Below are 21,252 nucleotides of genomic sequence, written 5' to 3' on the forward strand. Positions count from 1 at the left end.
AGTTAAAGACACTGGTGGCTGTAGTTGTTTAACCAGCTGATACCTCTCTAATAATATTTACCAAATTTCTGCCTCCTTTTAGACCAACCCCACATATCTCGCCAAGCTGATCTTCCAGATGCCACAGAATAAATCCACAAAGTTCATGGACTCTGTAATCTTCACCCTGTATAACTACGCCTCCAACCAGAGAGAGGAGTACCTGCTGTCCAAGCTCTTCAAAACTGCCCTGCAGGAGGAGATCAAGTGAGACGCAAGCAATGAAACCTAGTCAACAGTAATTTATGACCACAGTTTTAAATCAGATGAAGCCTGGATCATGAATACACAGTAAAATTTTGCCTTTAACAACTGTCTGCAGGTCAAAAGTGGACCAGATGAAGGAGATCGTCACAGGAAACCCAACAGTCATTAAGATGGTGGTGAGTTTCCACCGAGGTACGCGGGGACAGAACGCACTGCGGCAGATCCTGGCACCGGTCGTCAAGGAGATCATGGATGACAAAACGCTCAACATCAAGACCGACCCGGTGGACATCTACAAGAGCTGGGTCAACCAGATGGAGACGCAGACTGGAGAGGCCAGGTGAGCTGGAGAGGAGTTTGTCTTGTACCTGCGTCCCTCTGAAAGCTTCTACTGAAGGTTTCTACTTAGCAATAGTATGGCTTTCTAATTTTACCATAGTTTAACCATAAATAATCCATGCATGGGAAGAACATACTGCAACATCACTGCAAAAACAGCTAATCAAGAAAGCCATATAACTTAGTTTTAGATGAGTAAATCTTATTTTTTTTCTTATCACTGTTAAATACTATTGTCAAGTAACATTTACACTAGTCCAGTTGTTTCAAAGTAACTGGGCTTGATTTTTCTCAGCCAATGCAAAGCAGGTTTTCTTATTTGTATAACACATTTTAAAACACAGAGGCAATTTAAAGTGCTTTACATAGGCCCAGCCTTAGCATGACATTTACAGACGATGAGCAGTAAACACCAGAATAAAATCTGGCAAGTAACATATGAAGAATAGATTGAATGGCTATCACACAGAAAACTAGTTATGGTAAATCACACCACTCTTAGAACAAGGTTAAGAGGAAAACACCATTTTAGTTTATTTAGTTTCGTTGAGTTGGTCAAAGGCACAGTGTTCACTATAAAATTATATGTTCAGATAAGCATATAATCTTATTTTAAAAACATATTTAAAATCAGTAAAAACATTCAGGCACCTTATCTTAAAATGATGTTATCTTTGTTTGTATCAAGTATTCTTTCTATAGTACTACTGTAGATTGAAGATCAGATGGTGTGGCCTGATCTGATTTTGTCATTAGTAGTTACCCGACTGGCAGATATTTTGTTTGATACTAGCAAATTTCTCCAAATTAAAGAAAATGTTGCTTGGTTGAGGAAGTGTTTTTTGACAAAATGGCTACTGCACACTAGTAAAACAAAAAACACTTCAAAGGTTATGATTAACATTAATGATTCCTCTTTTTCTCCATCTCTTTCTGTGCTGTCCTCAATAGTAAGCTGCCTTATGACGTGACTCCAGAGCAGGCTATGGCCCACGAGGAGGTGAGGACAAGGCTGGAAGCCTCCATCAAGAACATGAAGACAATCACTGACAAATTCCTGTCTGCCATCGTCGTCTCTGTGGAGAAAATTCCGTACGTTCCTCACTTAAAGCATCACTTTCCGCACTTTTACAGCCACAAACCAACAATTCGAATGTTTTTCACCGCCTAACCTTGCCCGTCTCGCACTGTTTGTCAGATACGGGATGCGTTTCATCTCCAAGGTGCTAAAAGACACCCTCCATGAGAAGTTCCCAGATGCTACAGAGGATGAGCTGCTCAAGGTTTGCATGTTTAATTTGTAGGTTTAATGTTTGTCACATGTTTGCACCATGGACTTTTAAGGGGCAGTTCACCAAACTTACAAAAATACATGCAATTTTACAGCTCCGACTTAACACAGTGGTATCTAGCAGTGGTGTAGTCTATTTTTTTCTAGTGAGTATACTGTGATTTTTCCCTCCCAGCCTCATACTCACCCGTCCCAGCGTGACGTCCCCTGAGCACTACTACACTCACTAATACATACAGTATGCATGTGCATGTCATAGAGACCATTCTGAAGGACTGCTTAGGCTACAACGCAAAGACTTAAACAGCCAATGACAGTCACAGGTGGGAAAGGGCGTCACTTTGTGTTGAAAAGTGGTGGAGACATTTTAGGGCTCAGATTAGAGTTGTGACAAAACACTTAGCATATGAGACGTGACAATCCAGAATATTGGGGTCACAAGATCAAGACTAGAATATATTTTAATAGTATGTAAAGAAATAATTATTGATGAAATATACATTGGTGGGTCTGGGGGTCCTCCCCCAGCATTAAACATTTAATTTCCTGCATTCTGGAGACATTTTCTGCAACAATTTATGGTGGAAATGTCCAATGTTTATATCTAACTCAGCCAGTTAAGAGCTATATTTAGCCTTAGATGTTATATGAATCTGGTTTTATTAGCTGGCAATTTTCAATGCACTGAGGACACCAAAAGGGGTCCACATCCTCTCAAGCTCACTTATCTTCTAAAAACCATTAGTTAACTAGTTCTAGATTCAATTCAATAGACCAACAATGCTGTAACAGTTCAGTTAATGATAGCGCGAATGATAACATAGGCCTATATGCTATTTTCACTCACCAGGTAACGTTATGACAGCATCAGCCTCATCTGGCTCGTTTTCTGTGTTTCAGTAAGTTTGACGTTCGTGTCATCTGCTGCAGTGTCACCCGGAGCGGCATCAGCTTTAGCTGCAGGCTTACGAAAACACTAAAAGAGACTCGTTTGAGTTTGCTCGCGTTTCACATCTCCTTCAGTGATTCACATAAGTTCATTTCAAACGTGCGGCGAGTGACCACCACGCAGCTGTGTTGTTGTTTGGTAGGTGACGTCAGATCCCGGTCGCAGGCCACGGAAGCAGCAAACATCAGTTCAGAGCTACGCAACACAGACGGGGTGAATTTATGAATGAACGTGTGAAAGTTCTGTCACAAAACGATGTTGTTACGTATCATCTTGCTATTTTAAGCGGGTATACGGAAATCTTTGACCGTTCCTAGTGGTTATACGGCGTATACCTGCGTATCACGTAGACTACACCACTGGTATGCAGATAATTTCAGTTTGATATAGCAGGTGAGATCTCTGACACTGAAACTGATATCACAACCCTACCCTGATACAATTTGGGTGAATGGCATTTTCTGGCACTCAAAACATCGCAATCACTTTCTGAAACAGATCACGCTGATTCTTTACAACAATGTATGTACCACACCCTTCTGCATACAGATTCAGTAGTAGTCAAACGGTGATAGAAAATTATGTTGAAATCTGGATGAACTGATCCTTTAATCCTTGCAAGTTGGACAGCCATAGCCCCTCTTCTCTGCCTTCCACATTGAAAGCAGTTTCGTTCCTCTCATCTTCTGCCTGGCTCTCTCCTTCTTGTGTCTTACTCATTTCTGTCCTTTTTTTTTTCTTTTTCTGCTGTTGCTCTGCACTTTCCGCCTTGCCAACCAGCTGCTGCCTCTCTGTCGGGGTGGGGGTGTCCTCCTTCTCTCTGTCTGCTCAAATTAAGGTGGGCCATGCCACTCTTCTGGCTCACTTCCTGCACAAGATGAGTTCTGACACATTAAGAGCTTTTCCGCATTTTGCAGTAGCGCCTACGAGACCCTTAAATTTCAACTCAAGATGCCAACAAATATGTCACTTGCAGCTCTTTTTTTGTATGACAACAAATGCAGTCCCTAGATGGGTTAAGTTAATGCCTTTTTTAAATTTAAATTTAATTTAGTACTGCAAATACTAGTATTTGTGTTGATAGCTGTATCACAAAGTACCTTTTGAATATAATTTCATTTCAATCTGAAAAGTTAAATCAATAGTCACACGTGCATGTATTTTGCTCAGTTAATGTTTAACAGTTTTCGGAGCTTATGGTAAGATTCTTCATCCTAAAACGGGCTCATAAAGCATGAAAACTATTTAATGTATTTTAACTCATTTTATTTTGACTTTTCAGATTGTGGGGAACCTCTTGTATTACCGCTACATGAACCCGGCTATCGTGGCACCCGATGCCTTTGACATCATTGAGGTATCTGCGGGTGGCCAGCTAACCACAGAGCAGAGACGAAACCTAGGCTCTGTCGCCAAGATGCTGCAGCACGCCGCCTCCAACAAGATGTTCCTGGGAGACAACGCCCATCTCAATCCCATCAATGAATATCTCAGTGCCTCCTACCAGAAGTTCAGGTCTGATGTTAATTATTATAGAAGTATGAAGCACATGTGGTTTTAAGTGCGTGGAAGCTTAATCTTAGGATAATGTTTGTCATTTTCCAGTTTCTCCTTAGTTTGTTTCCTTTTTACTCATGTTTTCTATGTTGTTTAAAACTCTTTTTCTTTGCTTGTCTGACTTTGTTTTTCCATCTTCCGTCACAGGCGTTTCTTCCTGGCTGCGTGTGACGTTCCTTCACTTGAAGATAAGTTCAATGTGGATGAATACTCTGACTTGGTCACTGTCACCAAACCTGTCATTTACATCTCCATTGGAGAAATTATCAACACTCACACAGTAAGTTTGGACCGCCTCACATTTGCCCCTTCTGTCTCAAATCACTCCCACTGCATGCTGAAGTGCCAAAAAATGTATTCCTGTCAGTCTGTGCAGATATTGTTTATACAATCTCTTTGAGAGGTTTTGACTTCTACAGCAGGACTAGCATACTAACTGGGTACTTCTGTGCTGTTAGCTGCTGCTGGACCATCAGGATGCCATTGCTCCAGAGCACAATGACCCCATCCATGAGCTGCTTGAGGACCTGGGAGAGGTTCCCACCATAGAGTCTCTCATCGGTGAGTGGAGTGAGACGCTGAAGGCTTTCTTTATCAGTGTGGTTCCAGTCCAGCAAAAGTATGCTATACAAGAATTAAACTAATTCACAAAATCAGAAGAAAAGCAGAATGAGAATATTTCTTTTTGAGAACATTGACTCATAATATAATAAAAAAATATGTATGCCTTTTAACATCTCCAAAATGGTTAAATAGATTTTAAAAATATATCTAGTAATTTTTGAATCCCCTGTGAATGTCTGACCTTGTCTTAAATCAACAGGGTACAGATGAGATGAGAGCAATAATTAATAGAAACCACCCAGAATATCATCGTCTGAGCACTGTGTTCCTTCATCTGATTAGCTCTCTGTCTCATTCAGGTGAAAATCCTCTTCCTCCTGACGACCCCAACAAAGAGCTGATGGGGAAGACCGAGGTTTCACTCACACTCACTAACAAATTTGATGTCCCTGGTGAGGCCAATGTTGAGATGGACGCCAAGACTCTCCTGCTCAAGTAATTTAATACTGTCAATTCATTCATTAATATGGTTGTTTAAGAAAGTGAAATGATTTCCTAAATGTCTGTTTTTGTTGTTTCTTTTCAGCACCAAGAGGCTCATTGTGGATGTGATCAGGTTCCAGCCTGGGGAGACTCTGACTGAGATCTTAGACTCAGCAGCAAACGCGGAACAGGTCAGACATAAGATTTAGGACCAATAAAGCTGCTATACACTGCTGATGTTGTGGACTGATGTGTAAACAAACTGGACCTTTTACCACAAGATGGTCAGCCAGAAGCTTTGTCTACATTGCATATTTTATCTGGATAGAAAGCTACTGGATTGCTTTATGGCACAAAACAGGAAGAGGCGGCTACTTCTCTAGGTCCACTTCCTTTGCAAACAGGAAACAGGGAGTATTAAATAACTTTATAGCTAATGATGCCAATAAAATCCCAGTTAGTTTTATTAGTGCTATTGTTTGTTTTCATTACAATCTAATTTATTTACATGCTACACAAATGCCAAGCACTTTTAAGCAGACATCACAAATTTCCTTCCAAATGCGACACTGAGGGGAAAAAGTCAAACGTAAACAAATATAAATTTTAAAATTAAAGTAAATTACTTTAACGTACAGTAATTAAGGTGTATGCTCTCACTAACGAAGTGAAATATTGAATTGCCTGAATTTTAAAGATATATATTTTACAGCTATTTCTGTATAAATATGATTTAACTGAAACTATGACTATAATCTGTCTTGTTTCCCTGGATGCCAGGAAGCAGAGTACCAGCGTGCCATGCAGAGGAGGGCCATCAGAGATGCCAAGACTCCAGAGAAGATGAAGCAGGTCAAACCGGTGGTGGACGACAGCCTGACGCTGCAGGGCAAGAAGGACAAGATCAAGAGCAACCTGCAGAGGCTGGCAGAGCTGGGGAAGGTTCACCCCGAGAACCGCTATCAGGACCTCATCAACGACATAGCCAAGGTAAAACAAACACATTATCTCTGCAAGCGGACAATTAAAACAACCGTCTGCTCCGTGTTTTTTTTTTTTTTTTTATGTGATGTGTGTTTGCATGTGTGTGTTGCAGGACATCAGAAACCAGAGACGGTATCGTCAGCGGAGGAAAGCTGAGCTTGTGAGACTCCAGCAAACCAACGCCGCCCTCAATTCAAAGACCAATTTTTTCAATGTTCAGATTGATTCTTACAATCAGTATATCAAGACTTGCATGGACAACCTGGCCAGCAAGGGCAAGTGAGTGGCATTTAATTTTACGTTTGTATTTCACTTCTACCAGTCTTCTCATTACCATCACCAATGAGACATTTTCTGTACTGCTTCAAATTTTGGACCTATATTAGACTGACTTTTAGACTGACAAAGTCTTGACTGACAAGACTTTGTCTTGTACTTTGGCTACCTGTTAACATTTCTTTGAAGGTGAGTCGTATAGAATTACTGTTTTCATCCCAAACAACCCACACGCGGACATGATTAAACCACAGACAGAAGCCTGCCCTGTTAACAAAGGGTGGTGCACATAAAAGACAGAATTATATTTCAAGGTTGAAGGTTAGCAGGGGTTGGGTGTTTACATCCCAGATCTAGGGCCAGAAGGTGGGCAGTGGGAAGGATCAAAACAGAGGTCCACTACAATTCTTCCCCACCCCGTTTGGAGACACTAAAAAAGAGGTTAAATGGCAGGCAGCAATCACAGTATCAAGAATTATCTAAACTGTATATGTAAATGTCTGATTCCCATCAGACATATTCCCAATGTGCCCCAAACTGATCTTAAAATTTCACATCCTGTGTCCTCTCCATTTTTACCCGTTCAAAACACATTTCTGAATTGTGCCACACCTGCCTGGTTAGATAGAAAACCAGTACTATGGGAACCAAGGACCAGAGAAGAGGTCTTCCTCCCTTTTTTATGTCAGGTGTTTGTGAGTCAGAGTGTTTGTGTCATTAAATCGGACTGATGTGAAACAGGTTCAAATCAAGTTGACAGTATATTTATCAAAAAGATACTGTGTATACTCTGCAGACAGCAAAGATAAATACCAGATGAAGGCCAGTGCAAATGGTTTGTTAATTTCCTTAGTGTCAAATACAACCCCATTTTTTAAAGCCTGATGATCATTCTCCAAACATGTTGATAAACAAGGATGAATCTCCTCCTCCTAAATGGTGAATGTGCAATATACTTCCCACAAAAGCTACACAAAGTATTTCAAAGACTAATATGAAATGCTGAATGATGCAGCACAGGTTTGGAATAGTGAGATTTTAAAGAGACATTAATACTATGCACAAAGAGATGACCTCCTTTTGTTGTTTTGTTGTAGTGATATGTAAAGCGTCCTTGGGTGCCTTGAAAGGCAATATAAAAATATATGTTGGTGTTATTATTATTGTATGTTTGACTTTTCTCTCTCTCCTCAGGTTGTCAAAGAAACCAGGTGACAACAAGGCCAAGAAGAGTAAACAGGTTTCACAGAAATACACCGCCGCTCGCCTCCATGAGAAGGGCGTGCTGATCGCGATAGAGGATCTGCAGCCCAACCAGTGAGTTCTGCCGTCTTTAACACAAAACCAAGGTTCAAAATTTACACCCGCCGGGCACCAAATTCTGGTTAAAAGTTTTCCAGGAAGATCAGTTGCTCCTACTTGCGATTCTGGACAGTATATTTTTCAGATTCTCTGTTTGAAACTTTATCTAAACTGGCTGCTGTCATGGAATTGAGCTGTTGATTAGTTGCCTGTCATGTTATGCAACGTTATGTATTAAAACTTAACAGATCCAACTTCATCTTAAACTTCTGTCACTGTCATTCATGAAAAACAATTAGTTTACTTTGTTTCAAAACCACTGGGCTTTCATTGATCAGTTTCTTGTTGCTTGGTTTTTCCACATTTATGAGTCTTTCTTACTCTTCTCTCTTTGCAGGTTCAAGAATGTTATTTTTGAGATTTCTCCATCAGAGTCTGTGGGAGTTTTTGATGTGAAGGCCAAGTTAATGGGCGTGCACTTGGAGACGTTACAGCTAGAATATCAGGTCAGTGATATCATTGGATATTGGTAAATATTATAGAGACGGTTAGGTTACTTGTGTCTGATCTTTTCTTGTTTGTTTGTTGTTTGTTTCTCAGGATCTCCTCCAGCTGCAGTATGAAGGGGTGGCAGTGATGAAGCTCTTCGATAGGGCCACCATCAATGTCAACCTGCTCATTTTCCTGCTCAACAAGAAATTTTATGGAAAATAAAAAAAGAAAGGGCAATAGACACTGATTTAAACCACAAAACCCACTTTCAGGGTTGCAGAAAGCCCTGACCTGTACCATCCTGGCTTTCCTACACATTCCCTACTGCACTTCTCCTATGTGCCTTAGCAAATTTATGTGCATTATTTTTTTTTTTATGTGGCTCACCATATGTGCTTTATTCTTAACGGAACACTCCATTGTGCGACTTGCTCCGGCACACCACAGACGTTCACTGGAGTCCTTACTGCCTTTACTGTAACTGCAGCTAGGTCAGAGGTTTAAGATTTATATGTTTCACTTTAAATATTATGAATATCTTGTGCATGGGCTTTGATTAATTATAAAAATGTATGTTTTATGTAAAGAGATCACGTTTTGTGTCTTCCTTAGCTGTTAGTTTCTTTGCTCACTTAACTGATAAAAGCCTGATCAACATCTCCTCTGCCAATACCAAAGTGCCAGTGTACTTTTCAGAAGGGCTGTAGTACATGAGACAGCATTTTGTCTGTCATGGTCCTGGACTCAATGACTGTCTCCTCTGGGCCATGCATTTGTTGCTGCTTGAGGCAAATTGGAAAGAAAAACTGAAAGAGTTGTGGCGGCCAAAAAAACAATATACACTCCTTCTATTTTTCACAAATTTTGATTTGAATATGATTCAATGTCTTTATTTGGATTTGACCCAACTCTACCCACCATAAACATGCACACATATATTCTGATATCTATGCAAAGAGAAAGTGGCATCAGACATGGTATTTGACAAGAATTGCAAAAAAACGTGCCATGCTCATATTGAGCTGTTCAATACATAGTGTTTTTTAATCTAAATAACTTGTGACAAAGTCACGGAACACCTCTCAAATCCAGTCTGTGCTGGCACTAATCCGGCTCCATAGTCTGTCCTATCTTTTTCAACAAGTCAGAATGTTTGGTTTTTCTTGGACTGGACAGAGCTTGCTGTGACTACAGCCCTCTGAATTGACCTGCAGAACATTTGTGCTTTTGGCTCTGAAATTCATAAGCAGGAAAGACTTGGCACTTCTCCACTTTCAGCACACGAAGCTGTGCAGATGTGCTTTCTCAGATAACTTACTGGAAATCATACTTCTTTATCTCTCTCCCAGGCGTTTTATCTTTTTATAACTGAAACACATGTTATTGGTATAATACAAAATCAGTTTAGTGAACACAACATCATGTCTGTTAATCTGCAAAACAGGATGAGATCTAGAAGTATAAGCTGGATATTGAATACAGAGATTTTTATAATGTCTTGTTGAAAATAATCCAACGAAGTTGTCCTTATTTATATTTTTATATGTTGTCAGTCCACATTATACTGTAGTTGATGTTTGCAAAACCTAAGATAGATCATGTAAGTGAGCTGGAGGATGTGCAGTATTACAGTAACTAGACTTGTGGGTCCAGTAGATGTCACTCTACACAATCCAATTTTCAGTAAATGTTTATTGTATCAGAGTTTGACTTATTTCAAGAAGCCTTAAAGTGAGATTCAATGCACACCATATTGAACTAGATGTTGATTTTCTGTCTGATGTAAAGTTGCCCTGATTAGAGGTTGACACTGTTGTTTTGAAACAGAGGAGACTGTGCTCTCTGTATATTATTTGCTCTCTTCCAGTCCATTAAAATGCATTTTACCTGTTTTAGAATAAAGTTCTACAGAGGCAATGTGAACACTGACTCAAGTACTGTACCTAAAAACAATTTTGAGGTGCTTGCACTTTAACTTGAGCATTTCTGTTTTATGCTACCTTCTACTGCACTAGATTTCAGAGGGAATTATTGTACATTTACTCCACTACATTTATTTGACCGCTATAGTTACAGAACATTCTGCATACAAAACATATCTTTAATTTGATATTGAAGATATAATATATGGTTAGATGGATTATAGAAGCAGGTAAAATCAACTCTCTCTCAATCAGCTAACGAGTTAACACAATGCTTACATATTAGTAATCAAACGTGAAAAGAAAATATCAAGAAAAAAGCCTATATTCACAATGGTACATAAATAATTTTATTTCCTGTATAAGGTAAATTTAGCTGGTAATACTTGTGTTTCACTTGTAATGGAGTATTTGCACATTGTGGTATTGCTACTTTTATACTTCAGTAAGTGATCTTCCACCTCCTCTGCAGGTTGAGAGTACTTCCATAAAGGTATATCTGATATTAAGACACATGCACATCACTACAGTACAAAAAGTTTGTCTAGCAGTGCATGAGTGGGTTCTTATAATGTGTAAAACAAATCATGATATTTTACTTTATTGACTCAAATATGGGTAAACCCAACTTTGACTTTCTCAGTTGGGAGGGAAACCACACTAGAGCTGGGAGAAACTGTCAATTTCAGGATTTCACTTGAACCCAGAACATCTATTTAAATGATTAATTAATGCGGCCGCCTCTTGGTATCAACTTCCCAAATATATATTGGTAATAACTGGGATTAGTAATCCCACAGAGGCCGGATAACGTGGTCAGTTTGTCGCCGTAGTGTGGCTATCACGGGTACTGATGGTGTTTAACGAGGCAATGTTTTTCTCGCACTAGTATGAGGAGACCAAGCCAGCGAGCGGTTCTGAGTTGCGGCTCAAATCCCTGTCAACTGACGGCGAAAAAGCTGAAAACATCTGCAGCGCTTTGTCAAAAACAATTCTGGTGTAGCAGCAGCGACGAAGAAGCAAGCTTTTCTGTCGGCGTCGTTTGTTTATCTTCATAGAGTCGTCGGGTTGGAGTTTGCCTGAAAATCTCTCAGCTGTCCGTGGATTAACAACACAAAACTCGGGACTCCAAAGCGCTGTGATATTAAGTGTTAATTGTCAAATTGTGGATTATGCTCCTGCTTCACGTGTGATTATCTGCGTTTTTGGATGTTGCTTGTTCTCCAGTTTGTGGGTAACTTAAAGTCGAAATTCAGTTAAGTCCGGACAAGACCCAGCGGACACTTGTTGAAATAACAGTTTATAACCGAGCAAACCTTTGCTAACGTCAGTAGCGAGATTTAGCTAAAGAGGCTTACAACTTTCTCCAATACCACGCTATTTTTTTTTTTTTAAAGCCACAACAGGCTCTTGATACATGCAGTTTTAATGTTAAACGGAGACGAGTGTCGACAAGTTGGCAAAGTGCGTTTGTCACAATTGTTGAGACGGCACTGACAGCAGCTTAGCTAACTTGGCTAGCTGCAGCTGTTCCTCGGCTCTCCGTTCACCTCCAGCGTTATCTGTTAGCATTGACAGCTAACGTCAAGTTAACACTCAAACAAGTGGTTCGCTGGAAATGTGTCAATATGAAGTTATATTGTGCCATTCACTTATTTTAATCAGCACGTACGTCTCAGCCAAAGTTGTTCGAGTTAACTTACAAACACATATAATTTGAAAAGACTTTGTTTAGTCCGCTTTATATGTATAAAAGAGCAACTTTTATTAACGGGGAGCCTCAACGTTAGCTTAGCTACGTTAGCTTAGATAGAGTAGCGTAACCCTGATTGTTGACTGATTTTAGCTTTAGCCAACCGGTAATGTGTGCTATGTTTTAAAACACTAATGGGTTCACTACAACGCTCACTGAGAGGCTTTGACAAATAGACTCCCTGCACCGTCTTCCACTTCCCCCTGAAGTTGTAAAACTGCGGCCCGCACGATGTCCGGCTCCCCGGGCACTGGTGGCTCAAACCCCAGGAAGTTCAGCGAAAAGATAGCGCTGCACAACCAGAAGCAAGCAGAGGAGACGCGGGCCTTTGAACAGCTGATGACAGACCTCACGGTTTCAAGGGTAAATACAATTCATTTTCAGCCAATTGTCATTTGTCAGTGATATTTTGCACGAATGCGTTTTATTGCATTTTACGGACAAAGCTCCCTCTTTCACACAGTCTGATTGCTGAATGAGATTTCTGAGATTCAACCTGTAACGTTACTTCTGTTTATTTTATTTTTTTTCTTACGTTTCTTTTTCATACATTCATCAAGAAGTGACAGACCGTATTTGCCACAATCATAAGGTTATTACATAAACCGTACAAGACCTGTTCTTTGATTGCAACCAGCAGTGAAACAGGAAATGGGAAATTTCTCCTCTGCATCTGTAAGTTACCACCCGCCAAAAGTTCCTCTGGTTGAAATACCCATAGGAAGCACTATTGGGTGTTAATATGCAGTATGCATGTGTTCAGACCCTGCTCTTTTTGCACCTTGTCATTTTGTTACAGTTAATGAATTCCCAGGGGTTAAAAGACTGACAGGGACTGGACAGAGAAGGGAGAAGTGGAGTCAACTGGGCATGTCAGTGTGGACACTCATGTTTGTATTGGGCAGTGCTCCTGTTCATTTGCAATGTAGGTGCTCAGGTAGATTTACGACTTGTGATATTTTAAGAAACTTGTCCAAATATTGAGACATAATCTCACAACAGTCTGATATTTTGTGGTGCCATATTTAGATATCTTAAGCACAGCTAAAATGAATTCAAGTGTGCCTTACATATCCATTTTAGGTCGATAAAGATTTAAGCATTGAGTATGAAAGTTGTCTCAACTGTTTAGAGTTGTTTCTCAGCAGCAGGTAACATGATGCTTATTGCTGATTAGGATGGCAGCTAACAATTACTGTCAATAAAATAGTGTACTTGTAATTTGAGGAAATAGTGAAAACTGTTCACAAGGTGAGAACTTCAGGTGTATTGTTTTGTCTAACCAGCTGTCCAAAACTCAAAGAAAATTGTAAGTTACAATCATACAAAGCAGAGAAAAGTACCAAAACCTCCCATTCAACAGGTTGGAACCAGAATTTCTTTTTTTTTCTTCTTTATAAATGACTGAAACGATTGATTAATGTTTTGGGGATTGCCTTATCCGTTAATTGACTGATCATTTTAGCTGTACTTCAGATGTGTTGACAAATTATGTGGCATTTAAAAACATACATACATTTTAAGTCTTTTGGGCTGTTGGTCGGACAAAACAAGGCATCACTTTGGGCGCTGGGAAGGTTCGCCTAATTTTCTGAAAATAAAAATAATTATCAGTTGCTGCTCTCAAGAAGAATTTACGTCCAGCTGAATCCTCAGCGTCAGATAGAAATGCTAAATTATGATTTTGAAAAAATAAAATTGTTGTTTTGAAAAAGAGATGGTGAGGCTGATGTTTATAAGGATAGATGAATTTTAAGGCCAAAGGTACAGTTTGTTGTTACTTAAAATTGTATAAGCAGCTAGGTTTGCTGTTTAAGTCTTATATTAGATATTTGGTCACCGCTCATACGAGACCCTTCTTCAGGTCTCCAGTTGCGTTTTCTTAGTGATCTACATATCATTTGAACTGGTTTAGTGAGAACCTCACAGGCAAATATATATATATATGGATTTTTGTTGCTGCTGTCTAAGGAGTTGTGATTTCTTAGATTGTTTTTTTCTCCGTCTTAAGATAATTTTAAGAATATACACTACACGTTCCAGTAATAAAAATGCTGATCCCTAGGAGAATATAAAGGCTCTTTTCACATTATTTTCATGCCACCGGTTCATAATGTGCTCTTTCTACGAGAGCGAGAGGCCTGAATGGCCAGTCAAAGAGGATGTGGTTTTAGAGGCGACGCTGAATGAAGTTTGCCATAAGGTATGAACTGCCAGTGACCCCTGTGAGACAGAAAAGCCCAGTCAGCAAGGCTGGCCAGGGCACAGGACACACTGCCAGCAAACAGCTGGATTTAGAAGTCGCTGCTTCAACATTTACACCAGTGACCAAAGGACTGAATATGAACTCCACGAGTGGCTCTGAAGAGCTGTACGTGGTGCCTGGGTGCACAGATAGACTCAAGCCTTCTCTAGGCTGATGTACTGCAGGGACTTGGCATATTTATACGCATGCCACACCACCTGCCTGAGCAGCTCGTGTGCATCGCAGTATCTTACATTTTGGCGCCAATGTTAACAGGTTGGAGCAGCGTGGCAGCAGTGTGTTGCCGATCATCATGAACCAGATGTGTGTGAAGTCTGCATGTTTGATGTTGTGTAATAGCTAACACTGTCACTGGATTAAGAGGTTTAAATGGGGATTTGTGTTTTAAATATTTTCATATTTTTTTCATTTGTCCTAGATGAAAAATGTAATGTTAGTGGTGGGACATCCAAGTTAATCACAGTACTGTCTGAAAAATGTTTCTGTCTCCCTCTGCTTTGGGCAGCGGGGACAGTTGTAGTCTGACATTTATTGGCCACAATTCACTAGGGGTGTAACGTGTGTGTAATTGGGCGTGTTAGAGTGACAGATGTGTTTCGTTTGTATTCGGTGCAGCAGGGAAAACGCAAACATTTTGAAAATGTTTATCGTTTTTATGTGTAAATATTTAACGGTGTCTTATTGGCCATAATTCTTACTGTAACAGTTAAGGCCCTAATATGCTGGCATATTGTCAATAAGGGGAAAAAATATATGTATATATCAGTAATGCTCCATTATAAGACTGACCTAGTGATAATTCCCAAACAACTAAAGCTTGCACTCATTTATACAGGGCAGACACAAAAGACTGACTAAAAATACACATTGTAGTGGGGCTCAAGGACTTTAACTATATGCTTGTATTCAGTATGGTCGCATTTCCGCAGCGCAGGTACAACACTCCTATTGCATTCATTTAGCCTATTACTTTGGCACGGTCTGAATCTGCAGTGAGAGGCTGCCTGAACGCTGACTTGCCCTCCAGTCTGTTTTTGTCTCGTTACGCTATTAGACACATTTAGGTGTGATTTTTGAAAGCAACCTGACTTTCGAAGAGCAGGTAAAGAGTTTCGCAGTCCTGCTTTCTTAAACTCAGAAATGTCTTTTTTTTTTTTTTTTTTATCACATGCTGATTTTGAGAAGGTAATTCATGCTTTAATTTCATCTCGTCTAAACTACTGCAACTCGCTCTATACCTATCTCTGTCAAAAATCAATCAATGTGTTTGTTCATGATGCTGCAACTAGAATTTGAACAGCTTTCATCTTTTAAATCCCTTCTTAAAACAACTTTTATGTGAATCTCTAGATTCCCATTAAGCTGATAAAATGAAATGATGTAAAAATAAAAAAAAATGTTGCTGGCGAACAAGATAAATGCAGTGAATGTACATTTAGTTACGTTTCCCAGGCCCATCCCTAATCTTTTGCCATATTCACAATCCCTCTGACAGATCTGTCCATTATCTTTAAATCTATTGGGAAAAGTGAATAAGGTCAGTCTTTGAGATTCAAATTGTGCCCTTTCAGCAGTATACGGAAGAAATGCCCCTCTGATTTGCCTATTCCTGATCACAGCTGATGATTGGCTCTGTTTACCTTACCTTGGCAAAACAAATTCCCTTGTGTTCTCTGTGAGGTGATCGCTGTGGCATCTCTTGGTGTGCTGGTTTGGAGGCCAAGCTGCTCTTTTCCTAGAATGTATCCCCTGAACTTGTGCCCCGTATGTTACTTCTGCGCTCCATTAAACCCCAAACCCCTTTGGGTTGTTATGCATACAGGCCTACACGAATACCTAATGATACCTAATTGTAACGTGGGACAACTGTTGTTCAGACACTGGAGTAGCTGCTTGTGTCACAACATGACTTTACAACATTTATATTCTGTACATCCACAGTTTGCTGTAAGTGCTTTGAAGAGGCATACATAGAAATGTTAAAATAGCAATTTTATGAGCACTGCTGACTGAAATTTTAGACATTCACAGCTACAGTGTTGTGATTGCACAAATGGATGAGTATGATGAAAGAAAAATAAAGGAACTAGAGAGCTGATGTCACAATGGCAGTGGTGGGAAGGACGATCCCTAATCAGATTGTTATTTCACCCTGAAGCTTTATGTTCTTTGCACGTGAAGACTCCATGCATATGACAGTTGTGTTTGTTTTTGTCCCCCTTTTTTTGACTTGACAGGTGCAGTTTCAGAAGATCCAGCAGCTTCGTTTGTCTCAGTCACGGGCGCAGTACTATGGAGGCTCCTTGCCTAACGTCAATCAGATCGGCAACACCAGCACTGAATTTCAGGTGGGATCTCATCACGTTCAGAATATACGGCACCACCACAAAATTTAAAATCAGTTTAGACCTCTCTTAGACAGTCAGCAACACTAAACATTATGGACCACTTTATCTTTTATTAAGGCTAGCCCTAGAACTTACTACTTCAATAAACTCCCACATTCAGTAGAATTCACTTCAGTCACTTCAGTAGAATGTTTTTTGATTCCAGGATAAGTCATAATCTTTGTCTTGAAAACCAGACATTTAGGTTTATCAGTAGTGCTTATTCCAGGGTTATTGCAGTGAATTGAACTGTACCTTGAATTCCATATGTGATGTATTTTTTGCTCAAGTTAAAACACTTTCAACCCACTTGGATGTGTCCATTTGTGCTGTCCCGGGCAAATTTGCATCTTTCCATTGACTTTGTAATCAATTGCGCCACACCAAAACCAGCATTGTGTTGCAGAAGAATGTGCGCTTATACCTATAATGTCACATTGCATTGTGGCAAAAAGTGAGCTAGGTTCTTTGTCTTTGCTGGAAGGACCTGCTGTTTTTTTTTTGATGGAGCCCTATGTATCAGCATCCCAGCTGTGCCAACGCAGCAGTGCAATTCAAATACATGAGTAGGCGGCATTTTTTCACATAGTGGTAGTGTGAGTCTGAACACAGCCTTGTAGACATTCGGGTGCTCTATATCAGTGGAGTTTATTTTGTGTGAATGTACTCCAATGCTTTTCTTAAAGCGAAAGGATGATTGATGTCAAAGTAAACATGAATACTTTCTTTTAAAACCTGCTTAACTTGGAATTGCCATCTACCAAATTCAAGATGTTTTTCAAGTTTAGGATTTTTTCAATGCCTGACCACAATAAACCTAAGTTCTAATGTTGTCCAGTCCAGAGAGTAGGGCTGTCCCCGACTAAGGATTTACATAGTCGTGACCTGCCTACAGTCGAATCATATGTGTTTTTGAGCGAGGCTATTGTGATCCGGGGGGGTGTAACACATGGTAGCTCCGCTTTAATCTTGAGAAGCTACAGAAATGCAGTCTCTATTCATTCAACTTATACTTTAGATTTCCAACTAAACTGAGGCTTTTTGAAGACCCCCTTTCACTCTCACTCTCTCTCGCCTGTAATTTAAAGGTCTTGTGTACAGTTTAGCATGCAGTCCGTGCTGCCAGCGTGGAGGTCGCGGGTCTATTTCAAGTAGCCGGCTATTTAAAAACAATAAAATATTCTTTGTGTGGTTGATCAATGATGATAAATTATCCGATAGTCCCACGAGGTGCACACAACTCGGCACAACACGTCTCTTCAGTAAGTTTCCTCCACTGTCACTTCACACATACACGCTACCCCTACACATGCGCACTGACGACCCAGGGTTAATTTTGGATTTATTCTTGCACATTTAAAAACATTTATTGAAAGTTTTATTCTTTTTACATGTTTATTTACAGGATTAAACGTTGACATGTATATTGTAATGTTGTTGGCTGTATATTAACTCATTGGGAGAAAACTGATAGATCTATGTAAAATCAGACGTTGAGCACCCCCATATTGCAAAAATGGCAATGATCCTTGTTTCATTGCGAAGCTTCGACTGTGAAATTGACAGTTGAATCATGCTCCACCCATCGAAGCATCAAATCTTCGACTATTTGGGGTCAGCCCTACCAGAGAGCAAACTTGTTTAGACCACAGCACCCCTTCAAAGAACATCTTTTGTCCTGCCACCCCTAGCCACACAACCCCAACATGCGTATATACACACACATATTTGCCAACAGGTGCTCTGTCGATGTACACATAAATATTTAACTTAAAAGGGGCAATGAACAAAATGAAATACACTAACATGTCTGACATGATTTCTTTCATTTTATTCAAAATTAAAATGAGCTCATATTTAAAGTTTACAAGGACAAACAATTAAACCCCAAAAATATTGCAAGGATGTAACGGGACAAGTAAATTTGCTGTTGCAAACACTCAAATGTGTGAAGAGAGCAATACCTGCAGGTCTGACTCCACTGATGAGCAGTTTCTGTTCTTGTTTTCATGTAAATCAGAGATGATAAAGCCACATCACACACACACACACGATTTTGGGTACACAGAAGCAAATTCAGTCCGAGACAGGACGTTGAGGGATGAGATGCACTTGTATTTCTTCAGCTTGACGTGACAAGTCTTTACGTTGATGATACAATGATATGATAAATCTTGCAGCACCCTTGGCCCGTCCTTAAGGCTCCAGGGTGCCGCAGCACCTACTTTGGGAACCACTAGTCTAGTCTTTAAAGCAAAACGCTGTACTGGACCTTCAGAACTGCAAACAAGCTTCTCTGGAGAGGCTTAAATAATTTAGCTGCTGACTGGAAAACAGATGGAATAAAAGATCAGTGCAGTAGTTGTCAGCACCACTTCAGGCAGTGCTGTATGAGATCCAGCAGTGCTTCTCTGCAGAGCTGGGCCTGGATCTGTGTCGGCTCTCCAAGGAGTGGGCTATGCTGGGAAACACAGGGTCCAGGTGAAAGTGCCCTTGTTACTCGAAAGAATGGCCCTTTGAGGTAGATCAGTAACTGCAACACCGTGGCCAGGTCCAGAAATCAATCCCCGCATTGAGGGAGAAAGTCCATCTCACTTATGGAGTCCATTCACTTCTCTTCTGGGGACAAAACTCGACAAACTAAATGGCTTCTAGATTACACTTGATGATAACCATTTTGTTCGCTCTAATTCAAGTAAATGAATGCAGGGTACTTAATGTAGCCAGCCTACTAAAACTCAGATACAATAGTAAATAAATCCCTAATCTATGATTTATGTGCGGTGCGCCCATGACCACCATTCAAATGTGGATCATATATTCAAATTCAGACATTGTTGACTATATAAGCAGCAATTAAAGTGGGAACCACCTGATCTTGCGGTTGAGGTGAACAAGACAATAAAGGATTAGGGCTTTAAACTTTTTTTATTTCAATGTATATTTATACAAAAGCCAAAAATGTATATAATTTTCTCTGCATGCTCCTCACTCTGGTGAAGCAGGTTGAATCCAAGTAAATGCTTTGGTATGAGAGTGCATTTTTGTTTTATTCTAATTTTATTACATAATATATTTTTTGAGAGTACGTTTTTTTTTTTCTTTAGATTAATTTCATCACAGTGGATCACTAATGTGGTATTCAAATATAGAAAACACCTTTATGCAGTCATATACTATTGTGTGTCATTACTAAACAGTAATTAATTCCACCTTTGTGCCTGTAGTGTTAATCAGCAGTTCCTTGTGTTTGAAGCATCAATGTAAGACAGTGGCTCTGACTAACCCTGTACTCGCACCGGGAACAGTTTTGTTCCTCTGTCCGGCGTCAGCTGCCACTGGAAGCGTTTCGAGGGCAAAGTGTTTAGCCTGCCCGATGTTGTTGACTTGTTAATTTGTGCTTCTACTACCAGGCCACAGCTCTTCTCGGCGACCCGGTTTTGTTCTGTCGTCTACACGGTTTCATACCCCTTTATAGCCCTTTTAGAATCAAAGGTTTTGCCTTCCTGATTTTGGTGACTTGTTCAGATTTTGTAAATTTGGTCCTTGATTTTAATGCTTCTACCATGGTTAAGCAGGCTATGTAGTTAAATTTATTTGTCTGTTTTAATTCTGTTTATTGTTGATATATGATTGTGAGGCTGCTCAGGGTGTGTTCTTTTGAAAATTGGCCAGATTCTCTGTGCCATTCTGTATCTGATTTCCTGCTGATCTTATCTGTCCCCTGTGTGACTCTGTGCTCAGGCATAACCTGAAACTTTAGTTGAGGCAGGAATACAATTTTTTTGCACACTAGAGGATAATTGGGACGATTTTGGGTCCAGTACGTCCCTTCCGACAATCGTGAGGGTCTTCCCGATTCGAGACTGGTCAGGACAGATTATCAGCCCAAAGTATTTTAAAGTGTGGAGGCGTTTACAGACTTAATCTTAAAGTCAACAACTGGGCTGATCAGAAACCCGCCACAGCCAGTGAGAGCAAGCTGACGGGGGAAGCGTCACCTAAGTGTTGTGTATTTTTAAAAATCCGTCTTCTCAGCCACAAATTCATCTACAGTTTTATTCTCTTCTTTTGTTATTCTGTGCAAAACACAGCACGCACAAGCGCAACTAGCTGATGACGACGGTCTTTGCTGTTTGTGTAATGTAAGTCACATTTGATCACACAAGTTTCTGTAAGATCCCAAGTTCCTGGAATTGCCACTCCTGCGTCTTGACTGAATTGTCTGGTGTATGCATTCTTACAATTAAAATATTAATATTTGGTTAATTCTGTTCTCATGTCTCACATTCTTCACATTAACTACATTCAAAATCAGTTGAGATTTGAAAAGCCTCTTGTGTGCACCAGGCATTATTAACTGAAATTGTAGCAAAATTCTGCATTAAAATGCAACTGAAGTTTGATTAAAATTACAAAGTGATTACCAAATGTCCTTTTT

The 21,252-nt window shown here is 39.9% G+C and overlaps 2 protein-coding genes across 3 annotated transcripts in view; both read left to right on the forward strand.

Moving 5' to 3' along the window:
* Positions 1-10,406, forward strand: part of iqgap1 (IQ motif containing GTPase activating protein 1) — a 47,555-nt gene extending 37,149 nt beyond the window's left edge. Inside the window, exons 24-37 of the mRNA XM_038701479.1 lie at positions 83-246; positions 362-586; positions 1,537-1,677; positions 1,784-1,868; positions 4,108-4,340; positions 4,530-4,662; positions 4,841-4,943; positions 5,306-5,441; positions 5,533-5,620; positions 6,210-6,419; positions 6,526-6,692; positions 7,884-8,006; positions 8,389-8,497; positions 8,592-10,406. Coding sequence (XP_038557407.1) covers positions 83-246; positions 362-586; positions 1,537-1,677; positions 1,784-1,868; positions 4,108-4,340; positions 4,530-4,662; positions 4,841-4,943; positions 5,306-5,441; positions 5,533-5,620; positions 6,210-6,419; positions 6,526-6,692; positions 7,884-8,006; positions 8,389-8,497; positions 8,592-8,705 — 2,031 coding nt within the window. The 3' untranslated portion in view covers positions 8,706-10,406. The remainder of the gene's footprint in view (positions 1-82; positions 247-361; positions 587-1,536; positions 1,678-1,783; positions 1,869-4,107; positions 4,341-4,529; positions 4,663-4,840; positions 4,944-5,305; positions 5,442-5,532; positions 5,621-6,209; positions 6,420-6,525; positions 6,693-7,883; positions 8,007-8,388; positions 8,498-8,591) is intronic.
* Positions 10,407-11,257: 851 nt separating this feature from the next.
* Positions 11,258-21,252, forward strand: part of crtc3 (CREB regulated transcription coactivator 3) — a 44,940-nt gene continuing 34,945 nt past the window's right edge. For both annotated transcript variants that reach the window (XM_038700942.1, XM_038700943.1), the window contains exons 1-2: positions 11,258-12,521; positions 16,662-16,772. In XM_038700942.1, coding sequence (XP_038556870.1) covers positions 12,390-12,521; positions 16,662-16,772 — 243 coding nt within the window. In that variant the 5' untranslated portion in view covers positions 11,258-12,389. The remainder of the gene's footprint in view (positions 12,522-16,661; positions 16,773-21,252) is intronic.

The sequence above is a fragment of the Micropterus salmoides genome, unplaced genomic scaffold, assembly GCF_014851395.1.
Source record: "Micropterus salmoides isolate LMB-PRFRI ecotype aquatic unplaced genomic scaffold, ASM1485139v1 Ms_hic_scaffold_6, whole genome shotgun sequence".
NCBI lineage: Eukaryota > Metazoa > Chordata > Actinopteri > Centrarchiformes > Centrarchidae > Micropterus > Micropterus salmoides.